The 12,729-nt window shown below is 35.8% G+C and overlaps 1 protein-coding gene across 2 annotated transcripts; it reads left to right on the top strand.

Moving 5' to 3' along the window:
• The first annotated feature begins 655 nt into the window (after nucleotides 1-655).
• Nucleotides 656-12,438, top strand: LOC103478297 (interleukin-1 receptor type 2-like). 2 transcript variants are annotated; one of them, XM_017308709.2, is made up of 9 exons: nucleotides 656-2,060; nucleotides 5,297-5,363; nucleotides 5,802-6,048; nucleotides 6,664-6,847; nucleotides 6,970-7,120; nucleotides 8,004-8,069; nucleotides 8,916-9,042; nucleotides 9,332-9,480; nucleotides 10,974-12,438. In XM_017308709.2, the coding sequence occupies exons 2-9, from the start codon at nucleotides 5,300-5,302 to the stop codon at nucleotides 11,108-11,110; spliced, it is 1,125 nt and encodes a 374-aa protein (XP_017164198.2). In that variant the 5' UTR covers nucleotides 656-2,060; nucleotides 5,297-5,299; the 3' UTR covers nucleotides 11,111-12,438. The 2 variants fall into 2 exon arrangements, with proteins under 2 accessions (XP_017164198.2, XP_017164197.2); XM_017308708.2 differs by lacking the exon at nucleotides 656-2,060 and adding an exon at nucleotides 2,073-2,189.
• The last annotated feature ends 291 nt before the right edge of the window (nucleotides 12,439-12,729 follow it).

Genomic DNA, 12,729 nt, shown 5'->3' with positions numbered 1-12,729 from the left:
GAGTAATCAAAAAGTCGCATTGAACATCATACATACATTTCTTAAGTGGCACCACAAAATCTGCAATTTTGATTGCAAAAAACAGTTATTTATTGATATTTATTGGTTTTAACTATACAGGCACAACCGCCCCTTTAAGAACATTCAGATTTTTCAAATGGCCCAAAATTAAAATGAGTTTGACGCCCATGATTTATTACTTTGTTTTTACTTTATTATTGATATTTCCTGTTTTTGTTGTACAGCATTAACGCAACAGGTCAATTTTAAGCTGCATGAATACTTTTACAAGGCAAGGTATCGACAAAGATTATTGTTTGAATGTCTTTAAATCAGATGTCAAAAGTTAAATATAAGCCAAAAAAAATTGTTTATTTTTAGTTATCAATAACTGTTTTCTACATATGTTTCCTCCTTCTCAGTGACATGTATTCAAAGTAAAATATAATTTTTAGAAAATTAATACTGTTACTGGAATGACAATTTGAAGAACTCAATTGTCATTCCAGTTCCAAAAATTGCATGTCCTCAAACTGACAACGATTATCGCCCAGTATTGCTCTTTTTATTTTGTGCACAAATCAATGTGTACCCAATCAGTACATAATAAAATTTTCAGATGATACAGTTATTCTGGGTTTCTTATCAGACAATCCCGACAGTCATAAAGCTGCTGTAAATAAGTTTGTTTTACTCTCATAAGCTGCAGATAAACACCTCAAAAATTGTTGCGTTATTTTTGGACCCTACATCAATCAGTGACCAGCGTCCTATAGCCATACATGGCTGCTCCATCAAACAGGTTGCATCTTTTAAATATTTAGATGTGTACATAGATGACAATCTGAGTTGGCCCACACATGTGACACATGTATGCGCAAAGGTTCACCAGCGTCTCTATTTTCTTAGACGACTTCGATTGTGTGGTGTTTCTAAAATGATAATGTTGATTTTTTTTATATAGGGCAATCGTTGAGTCTATTCTTGGATATGGTATCATTGAATGGACTGGAAATGTTATTGTTAAATTAAAAACTCAAATTCAAAGTCTGGTGAAGATGGCAAGTAAGATTATCAACACTCCGGATCTATGTTCTCCACAACTCCTGTTTGAACAGGCTACCATCAGGCAAGCTGAGAACATCTTGTCTGATGGGTCACATGTGCTCGCATCAGAATACGTTCTTATGAACTCTGGGAGAAGGTTCAGGGCCCCCCTGTGCAAATATAACCATCTGAAATATTCATTTGCACCACTCTCCATTAAGCTGATAAATGGCAGACTAATGGGGCCTGGACAGAGAAACAGGAGGTCCAGACAATGACCAAGAGTAGTATGTAGAGGAGGTTTTGTACGTGAATGGAAATGGTTATGGGGATGTACTGTGTAGTGCTTTTTTTGTTTTGTTTTTATGTATTTATTAATGGTTACTGCCATTTTGATGGGCATTTATTGTTGTATTGCAGTTTTGCCCGTACTTCCAAGATAGATTTCTCCTATGGGAAACTATTAAAAATGTCTTATCTTATCATCAATATAAGATCTACTGTAATAAAATATCAACTCATTTGAAGGCTTTTCCATTTTCCACAACATAGCTTTCACCAAAACAAGGCAGTGTTTCTCTGGAATATCAACAGACTAGTGGCAAAACCATGACTGAATTAAAAACATAAAAATAAAATGCACCTCTGCCTCTCAACAGCTTAATGGTGATGCCAGGAAACCTGAGCTTAACGCGTGTCCCATTAATTCCATGGAATTAATAACATAGACTCGTCTATTTTTGACGAGTCTATATTATTAATTCCATGGATGTAACCAGACTTGTTAATTAATTATTCCACATCCAGGAAGGAAAACAAGCCCATTAGGACCATCACTCGGCACTTGCAAGGCAGGACAGCGCTCTATAAAAAGAGAGGGGAGCCGTGAGCCATGACCACAGAAATGTAAACTGTGAAGAACTTCTTCCACAAGCATTAGGACCGCATCCAGCGCCGTCTTTGTTTCTTCATCCGGTTCTCCTTAAACTGCCTCCGTGCGGTGACTCGTGAGGGTGAGTGAGTTTTTTTTTTTTTTTTTGGTTTGTTTTGGTTCTTTTGCGCACCGAGACGGTTGATAAAAAGGTCGGAGCGCGCGCTAACAGCAACCACTCCTCAGTAGTCTCTCGACCTGAGCAGAAGAGGTAAGCATAAATTTACATTACTTTGTTTTTACTGTTTGCTTTTATATTTTTCTTTTTTTTTTTTTTTTACACTTTTGTCAGTTTTATAACTGTGACCGAGCTACAAATAAAACTTTTGCGTCATGCTTCTTTCATTTCCACAGAGGTGGCCAGTGACTAGCTACATTTTATCCGTTTTAATTAACAAACCTTTTCAAAACTAGAAGTAGTTTTCTCACGCTGTACTTTTTACTTGAGTAATATCGCTATAAAATTGTTCTTTCTTAGATGCACCCGCGCAGCAGGTGCACCCAGGTTTTTGACACCATCGTATTTCACATCACAGTTTTACAAATGTATTAATTAAATTTTTTTTTATCACTGTCCATGAGGACAATATTAATTTGGAAATGATTCATTAGAAAGCTAGTAAAGATAAAGTTCTTTATTTGATGCATGCAAGACAGTTTAAAGTGCTGAAATTTGACCATAAAATCATCTCAAGTTAAAAATTGATGAATGAAATAACGACACAAAAGAAAATATCAATTAGAAGTGCAAATGTTTTACAACTGTTGAGAAGCTCCTACTTGAACTTAGCGAATTTAGCTGTAATTTATAACAGCTGTTGTATGTAAATATTGTACTTCGATGATTTATGGATGAAATTAGTTCAAAGTTTCTCATTTTATAAAAAAATAGTGACATCACCTAAGGAAGTCTTCAAAAAGCCATTTAAATTGTTTTTATTTTATTTTTTTGGACACATCATAAAAAATAAACTGTGCATTGGAGCCAGGGTCCTAAACCCGCTCCTGTGAGATTTGTTCTGTACTCCCAGTTCGATGCTAATATCAAATAACCCTGCTAACATTATGCAGCTGTTGCTCTTCAACTTCAAGTTGCCCTTATAGTTAAAAACACTAAGTGACACCATAGTTCTCCTTTAAAGTTATATCACATGAGGAAGTTACTGTGCAAAAAATAAGTATTCACTGCATGTGCCACAACAGGACTGACTTCTTTTAAAAAACTTTCATTATTCAGCACAATATCAAGGAGCTAGGTTGAAACACTTATAAAGTTGTGATGCATTACTGGTTCACAGCCTGGATTTAGCTTCAGGATGACTCACTAAGTGAATAATAATATCTCTTTGCATCCTGTCTTATGTCATGTGTCTTGTCTTTGATGTAACAGTTTAACCCTGACACAAAAAGAAAACAGATTAAAAGAAGAGAGAAAACATTTTAGCAAAGTTAGGAAGAAAGCAGCACATTCATAAAAGCTGGACAAAAGTCTAAAATCAAGATGAAATCTATGCATAAAGGTTTTTATTTTATGACGATAATTTGCATTATTACAAATAACATCACATGATGAATTGTTAGAATACATTTTACTGTAATTATCAGATACCTGGGATTTTCTTGCTTAGACCTTGCTTTCTCCAATGATTGTCCTCTGACTCTAATTACAGTTTAAGCAGTTTTCTGATATTATTCTTACTTTTAGGCAGGGTTATGTGAAATCAACACAGCTCTAAAAAGGTTTATAGCTTTAAAGCTTTGTTAGAGTTAAAACATCATTCCCTTTAAACTTTTAGTGTTGCCTTGCTTCTTTTATGCTTGAGAAATCATTTAATCTCCCTGGGCAAACATTCAGCTGAGAAAAACTCCTGGGTGGGCCTAGCTCCACCTTTGAGGCACAGCTCCTCCTCAGAGCTGCTTCTTACAGGTTTCTGCCTCACAGAGCATCCCTCCAATGTGACTCCTCCACTCAGTTCCTTCAGACTAGTCAGCAGCAATTAGCAAACACCTGGTGGATCTTTGCACATGCTGAACTTGTCATAGGAGCTACTTCTCAGTGTAACACTGGTAAAAACGTTAAAAGGTTAATAAAGGAGCCATGTTGTGATAACTCCCTGAAGGCGGAGCTTCATGAAGGTTATTACTCTTCATCATTTAGAGGAATGAGATGCAAGATGTAAGAAATATCATCAGCTTTGTGATGTGACTGCAGAGTTTATGGCTTATGATGAGAGACACAGTTCAAAATGTGAACATGCACACCAGAGGGTATCAGAGTCAAATTTCTTTAAAGTCATATTTCATATATATATATATAAACTGAAGGTAACATAGTTACTTGATTGTGCTATAGAATAGCACTATGTGCCTGGAAAACACACAATACTGCCCCTTTAGGATTATTGAAAGATTTTCCTCAATCTTAAATCTACCTTCTTCATTTCTTTTAACATTTATTCATCCATGGTCAGGTATCTGTTGTACACCCAGAGGCAAATTGAGAAAAATCATATGTATCTATGATTATGCTGGAAATATTCCCCGAAGACCTCACTTTGTTTGCAGTTTATTCTTTGCTGTTTTTAATATGAGAAGAACCTTTTGACAAAATACATGTAGGGATGATCTGTCTATAGATCCAAATTACAGTTGTGTAATTTGGATCTATAGCCTCACACTCAGGATAGTAAGTTAAAATTATAAACTGTTTTAAATAAATGAATCATCCAGAGCTTGTGTATTGTGGGCTGATGAATCACTCAACCATACCAGTCAAGTTTCTGGATTTGAAGAATGGCAACTAAGCAGTTCCTTACCCAATCACAAAGAAAATGAACAATACCGTATTAGCTCATTCAGTGGTCTGAAGTTAAATTACTCACTTTGCTACTTTTTCAAAATAGCTGTTTTAAGTTTGAGTCACTGTTGCAATCAAATTTCCAAGCGAAGCTGAATCTGCAACATGAAAACTGGCTTGCAGTAGCAACACCACAAAGAAAGAACATCAAATATAGTTTTTACTGACAACAGCTTCTGCTTTATTGTATTGACTTCTGCAAAGAAAAAAAAACAGGATGATGTTTTTGCAGTTTTCTAGTTTGCAAAACATGATTTCTGATAACGTTCTTCAGAAAATGATTTTGTAACTGCACAGATCGTAATCATCTGCTGAGAAAACTTACTGATGAACTTTCCTGTTGTCAAAGAAAATCTACCTGTGAGACGGAGGAAAAATAAGATTATTTAAGCCACATCCGTGAGAAGCAGACAGGAATTTGAAGAGCTGAACAGTTTGAGAATGAACTTTGTCTCTTTCAGCTAATGGACGTCTCCAGGCTTCTCCTGTCCGTCGTCATGGTGATGTCCACATCTGATGGGATATCAGGTAGTGTGTGCACAAAGAACACAGACAAAAGAAAAAAGTTATTACTCTTCATCATTTAGAGGAATGAGATGCAAGATGTAAGAAATATCATCAGCTTTGTGATGTGACTGCAGAGTTTATGGCTTATGATGAGAGACACAGTTCAAAATGTGAACATGCACACCAGAGGGCAAATTTAAAGGAAACAAAGCAAAGTTTGTTTTAACTGACTTGCATGACAAATGACAGAGAAAAACAAATATTCCAGGAATCCTGGTTACTCCCCTAAGTCCTCAGTTAAAAAAAGAAGCAATACTACATATTTTAAAGGGTAAAAACCATAAAGAGCTTTGCAAAAGGGTAGTCAAAGGAAGTCAAAATGAAATGTTGTAATGCATTTCCATTAAGCATATGTTGAACATTCTTGTTTTTAAGTGTCTTCTTTATCCTCATTTTCAGGAACATCAGATTCTTCCTGCTTTCACCTGGACCAGGATAAATATAAACTTATTAAAGGTGAAGCATTTTATTATGTGCCCTTCGACATGGATGACCCCAACCTGCCTGATGAAAACATTACGTGGTACAAAAACGGCCCAGAGGTCATGAATATCACCACAGACGAGACACACAGGATACATTACCATGGAGGAGCGCTGTTTTTATTAAACATCAGCGCTGATGATGCTGGTTACTATTCTGCCAGGTAAGTTCACTTAGTTTTGTTACTTTGCCATACACGTTGGGATATTGAAAAAATTATCTTGTGTGGATCTTAACATGCGGGAATGAAGAGAACATCAAGTCTCGTAATGTATTTGAGGTATTATCTAGTTTACCTTCAAGATCTAGAAAACAGAATCCAAGTAAACGCTATGAATATCAAAACTAAAGAACAAACTGAATAACTGTAGCAAACAAAACTAAAGACCCACAAGTTCAAGATTCAATGTGAATCCAGAACCAGTTTTTGTTCTAGTTTAGTGTTTTTCTAACTGTAAATGTAGCAGGTAGTGTGAAGCACTTTGAACTGCCTTGTTGCTCAAAATGAGCTATATAAATAAAATTACCTTAAGTGTGAGATCTGTCGCAACAAGATAATTAGTAATTACTAACTTATTTTTGGAAAACTATAATTATTCAGTCTATTTACTCTTAAATTAACCGTTTTTAGTCACAGCAACAAATAGGAGGACGTTTATGACCTTTAAAAGATTTATTAATGTAACTTTGTATTTTAACTCTGTTGTATTTCTAGGCTACAAGATCATTTTTCTTCTTTGATGTTTCAGCTTATCTGTGAATGTTTCTTTCTCCACAGGCACATTGAGCCATCAGGTGAATGTTTCTACTATCATCTAGAGATCGAGGTCTTCAGTGAAACAAGTCGAGAGAATCTGACCTATGGATCTATCAAAAACTCTGACCAGAACAAAAACATTCCTTGTCCGCAGCCTGTTAAAGACACATGTAAAACATTTAACGGGAATTTCACGTGGCTCAAGGTAAGGGAATCTCTGATTACTTTATTTTGTGAAAACACATCGCAAAACTGGTCAGTTTCTAAGATGTTAAAAGATTTAATTCTTTTCCATCGTTTCTAACATCTGTCTTGTTTTTATTGCAGGGCAAGAAACTCATTCCTGATCAACACAGAGAAAGCCTGTGGGTAAATGATGCAACAAAAGACGATGAGGACATCTACACCTGCATATGTACCTGGACTCACAACCACAAGCTGTACAACTCTTCTGGTTCCAGGAGACTTTTTGCTTTAGGTGAGTCCTTTTAGACTGTTGGGTGTTCAGATGAAGACAGGAATGTGTTTTGCCCTAATAAACATAAAGTGAAGTGAAAAAGTATTTGCTGCCTCCACTGATTTATTCTGTTTTTGCTTCTTTGTCACATTTGTTTCATCAAACTGATATCAAAGATAACTTGAGTACACACTAAAAGCAGTTATCTAATGCTGATTCCATAAACTAAGGGAAAAGTTAACCAACCCGCCCTGACGCTATGTATAAAAGTAATTTACCACTAAAACTAATTGTAGGTTGCGTCTTTCTTTCTTGGTGGTAAAAGGTCATTATGAGCTCAGCTGATCAACTATGTTCCAGATGATCCTCATTTTGTTTATCTATTGTGTGTTTGCTGCCATCCTTTTACTGGATGGGTGTTGGCCATTTTTGCCAAGTCTTTTTCTTATTGTTGAATCATAAACACTAACCTTAACTGAGACCCTGCAGATCTTTAGATGTTGTTCTTTTGCGATTAATGATCTTCTGGTGTAATTTGGTCAGACTGAGCTCTTCTGGAAGACTTTCCACTGTTCCCTGTTTTATCCGTTTGTTAATAATGGCTCTACTGTGGTTCACTTTAGTCTTTATAACCATCTCCAGACTGATAGACTTTAAAAAACTTGTTTTTGATCTGTTCTTGGGTTTATTTAGCTCACTGCATCATGTGATGCTTCTAGAGGCGTTTTAGCCTTCTGCTTAAGTGATTTATCAATTTTTGCAGATCTGGTAGTATTTAAGTCTGTGGCTCGTGAAAGTGCGCTCCGCTTTCTAAAACATGTGGATAATCAGAGATAGTTTATGGTTTAACAAAAGGTAATTGTACCTTTACCATATCAAACCTTTCAACTTTGCTTCCTTACAGAGAAAGCTGTTTTTGCAAACGTAAAAATCATCTCTCCAAACACAACGGACCAGCTGGTTAAGAAAGGTAAGAAAACTTCCTAAAACATTAACATCACAACTCCTCAGTCTCAGTTTCTGAGCTTTTTCACAGGAAAACTGTTGTCAGAGAAAATTCACTGCTTAAAAATAATACTTTTTCTCATTATATTTAAGATAAGGTAATTTTACTTATAAAGCACATTTTCAGCAACAAGACAATTCATGAATTAGAAGGAAATACAAACAAAACAAAAGAAAAGCAAGTGAAAATAAAAGTATAGAAGTTCACATTGGTTCCCAGTGGCGCAATTACACATTATTCAGGTGAAAACATAAATCCCGCCCCCCCCCCCCGAAGGAAGGTTGAAGGAGCGTGGAAAACATACGCTCGCTCAGCGCATACAGGGTTCACGTTTTTTTTTTTTCCATCCAGAGGCTTGCCCTCCCTGCAATGGCACGGCGCACACCCTAGGGGGCGCGCCCCACAGTTTGGGAACCTCTGGATTAAAGTATAAAGTGGCATTATCTGTCTGGCATACATTTGCAATAACTACACTGACTCCATAAAACTAAAAAAAAAAAAGACTATTTTGTAGACACTGTTTATGAGCAACATTTAATCACTTTCTCATATTGTTTATTCCACACAACTTAATTTTGGTAAAGCTCTTGATTCAGCTGAATACTTACTTCAATTAAATAGCATGAAAATAAATAAATAGCATTACAATTATAAAAATGAAAAATATGAATGTTTTTGGTGTGAAATAGATTCTGATTTAGAGATTGGTTGCAGATGAATGCAAATAACTCTTCAGTACAAATAAAACACGCGCACACACACTGAATGGAAACTATATGTTAATGTAACAAACCATCATGTGTTCAACAGGCTCCAGTGTGAAGCTGAACTGCACTGTTTACTGTGGGATTAATGCAAAACGGGACTGTGAGGCCACATGGTGGATTAATGGAAACCCAGTGAAGCAGATGGACGGATACAATGAGACCAGCAAATTGTAAGTCTGAACATTATGTCTGTGGTTAATTTAGATTATAATTATGAATTTAGACTTTTTCCAGGGACATCCATTATGGTAACAAAACATTTCGTAATAATCTATTTAAAAAGTTGAATAAAGTTATTTAAATGTCCATTCAGAAAATTGACATTTAAATTGATGTAACAATTTTGTGTCATAGCGATTTATTCATCATCTATTATGTTGAAGTAAGCACTTGACAGGTAATCGTTTTTCACTTCATGTTCCAACGTTTCAATGAAGTAAATTCTATTTTATTTCTTAGAGACATCAAGGCTTCTTCAAAGGAAACGTTCTTCACAGCAATCCTGATCATCGCAAAGGTTTCAGCTGAAGATTTTCAGAAGAAGTTTCAGTGCCAAGGCTCAGGCTTTTATACAGCAAACTCTGCAACTTTATCTCTGAAGAAAGATGGTTAGTGTCAGGATGCGTTCCTAAACTTTTCAACTTCTGCCTATGATATGATATTTGTAGAAGCGATTGCTTATGTTGCTGGTGATAATGTCCTGAACCAAATTAACAATCAGCATGCTGGCATATCCATGTTTATTTGGGTTGGCTTTTGTGTATGTTTGATTATTTACCTCGTGTCATTTGTATTCAATTTTTCTTCGTAAATTCTGTTGATTTTTCTGTTGTTTCTAAAGTGTTGCCAAATAAGGTAATTCCTCTGTTTGTTTATTTTTGTTTTGTTCTGGGTCCTGTAGCGTAGTATCTTCAAATGTCTGCCTTAAAATTCAACCAAACATCTTTTTAGTTCTCATTAAAAACTAGAAAGATGAAGCCCAGCTCTAAAGTTCTTACACTGGCTCCCTTAAGTGAAGAGAGTAGATTCTAAGGTGCTTTTGTTGGTTTGTAAATCACTTAATGGCCAAGTCCAAAACACATTAAAAACACATTAAACGACCTGCTGTCGCCGTATCAACGCTTCAGGACATTCAGGTCTTCTAGTTCAGGTTTACTTTCCATCTCCAGACTCAGAACCAAACATGGAGTAGCAGCAGCAGCATTCAGTTTTATTCTCCACTAATCTGGAATGCACTTAGAGAAAACTGCAAAAATGCTGAAACACTGAGCTCCTTTAAATTAAGGATGACATTTTATTTCTTTTTTTATATTTGTCTTTAATAACAACTGGGACATCATAAAGTGTAGTCTGCCTTTCAAGCTGATATCATTGTCCCTTACTTTGCCTCGACAATTTAATGTTTTATGCTTGTTTGTTGTTTTATTTTCTTTCTAGTCATGTAAAACGCTTTGAATTACTTTGTTGCTGAAAATGTACCATTCAAATAAAACTGCCTTCCCTTGCCTTGCATGAATATTATTTCCTTCAAACTTTTGCCAGGTTTTGTACTTTGCGTTTCAGATCTTTATAGTTCAGTTAGTCTCCATCATCAGTTTCCCTTGTTCAACATTTCTGTTCCTTTTGAGTCATTTCACTACCTTGCTGCGGTGGCCCAGGAGGGTCAGTAAAATGCAAAAGCCACAAAAGTTAAAACAACAGAAGTTATGCTAAAACTATTAAGTTCCATATTACTTTTTGCTCCACATGTTGCTGTAAGACCTATATGTTTTTTTTTCCTTCTCTAAATCTTATTCTCTCACTTGTCTGTGCTTTGGCTCAGCCACACCAAGCATAACACAGGATCATTTTATAACATTGTGTAAATTAACTGGACACCATTTGAATTAGTTAGAAAGGCACAAAGGTAAACCAACAGTTTTTTTTCTGATTTCTAAAAACCCCAGTGGGTGGCCTAGACATGCTGACCCACTGGAGGTATTCTGATGTCTCTGCTTTGGGAACCAGTGGCTGAAACTGAGCTATAAATTGCTGCTCTTAGATGAATTTTGTTGGATTTGTTATGAATCTTACTGAAAGCATATTTGCATTTGTCTTGCAGAATCCTTCACTTTCATCATTGTTTTTCTTGTTTTGGGAGTGTGTCTGATCTTGTTCGCCGCTGTGGTGGTGAAACATTTTCTGTCTGTGAGGCCCTACTGCCCCCCAAGAAGATGCAGTAAAGGTACACAATGCTAAAGGTTTTGCTTCCTCAGATTAAATCTGTGGGTTACTATCATTTTAAGAAGAGGCCTAAATAAATTATCTGAATTTAAGCCACCCAGCAATTATTTAACAATTCAGGGACATGAACAATGCTAAATAGATTTTTTTTAATGAGAAAATTGGCATTATGATACAGGGGAGCAAAGGAATAAGCCATAAATATGTACAGTAAATGACAAATGAAGAATGTGATGTAGAAATTCGGAACCAATCACTGTAAAAGGTATCCGGACCTAAACATAGTGCAGTACTTTTAGAAAATACAGGCCTACCGATGGTCTGGACCCTATGCTATTGAGAAACGACTGGATCTGATTTTACCCTACATTGACGGAGTCCAACTCGGCGAATCAAATCCAATCATATTCAACGGAGTAAACGCCTCTAGCAATCAATCGTTTCTCAATAAATAGCATCGGGTTCAGAACATCTGTATGAAGCAAAGCACAGAACCAGGGACTGGTTTTCACCAAGCTAGTCAGTGATGTGATGCATGTCATAATTCTGCACCAGATGAAGACAGATGTTATAAATCCAGATGTAAATAATGTCAACGCTTTGGATGAAGTTAATCAATGGAAACACAACAAAGTACTTGATTGATTCTTAAAACCTGGAATTCTTACATTTGAAGAGCTGCTGGAATTTAAAGTGGCTCAAATTACACTGCTCAAAAAAAAGGGAACACTTAAACACTTGAGTGAACACTTAAGTGTTCCCTTTATTTTTTTGAGCAGTATATGTTTAAGGCATCAAAATAAACTGCTACCTGAGCTCATACAGAGATGTTTTATGAGAGAGAAGGGGGATTTAACTTAAGGAGTTACTCATACTTAAGGATTTGTAGTTTACAAACAACAAGAAACAGGTTTTGTATTTCAATTCATGGTGGAACAAGTTAAATGAGGAGGTGAAACAAAGTCAAAATTTTATACAATTTAAAAGGAAATTCAAGGTCATTTTCACAATATACAGAAATATGGGTGAGAGTTTGCACTAATGTGTATAAAATGAGTGTGTGTAGATATGAATGTATAGATGTATTTATCTAGACATATGTAAACCCAGATAAAATGGAAAATTAATTAACCTGTTTGTTATTTTTTTATTTAATAACGAGGGTCCGTCTGAAAATATTGTATGAGTTTATGGAGTAGCAGCTCATAAGTTTCATACTTCTTCCTACTCCTTTTTGAGCATGTTAAGATTATTGTGGTACAAAAATATATGTTTTTGCATTCCTTGTTCATGTGTGTGATTTTATACTTCTATCATGTTCAAAATAAATAAATTCAAACTTGTGACAATACTGTCTGTCTGCTCCCATTGCTGAACTATTTTTGAAACTGATCCATTGACAGTGTAAACCATTATTACTTCTTTAAGCCGTGCGCTGCTGCGTGACATCTGTGTTGTTATTCTGTACGTGTGGATCTCTTTGGGATGATAAACCGCTCTGGCAGAGGCGTGGTTGACATACTTAATAATAGAATAGAATAGAATAGAATAGAATAGAATAGAATAGAATAGAATAGAATAGAATAGATTAGATTTTATTGATCCCCAGGGGTATTCACTACTCCATCTGAGGT

The sequence above is a fragment of the Poecilia reticulata genome, chromosome 2 (genome assembly GCF_904066995.2).
Source record: "Poecilia reticulata chromosome 2, P_reticulata-male-v2, whole genome shotgun sequence".
Taxonomy (NCBI): Eukaryota; Metazoa; Chordata; class Actinopteri; order Cyprinodontiformes; family Poeciliidae; genus Poecilia; species Poecilia reticulata.
The sequence above is the reverse complement of the archived record's forward strand: the minus strand, read 5'-3'. Positions and strand labels throughout refer to the sequence as shown.

What these genes read in the sequence shown, in the direction of transcription:
- LOC103478297 (XM_017308709.2), top strand. Translation starts at nt 5,300, where the DNA reads ATGGACGTCTCCAGGCTTCTCCTGTCCGTCGTCATGGTGATGTCCACA. An exon ending in CAGGAGACTTTTTGCTTTAG is followed by an intron (nt 7,121 to 8,003) that starts GTGAGTCCTTTT and finishes GCTTCCTTACAG; the next exon opens with AGAAAGCTGTTTTTGCAAAC. An exon ending in TTTATCTCTGAAGAAAGATG is followed by an intron (nt 9,481 to 10,973) that starts GTTAGTGTCAGG and finishes TTTGTCTTGCAG; the next exon opens with AATCCTTCACTTTCATCATT.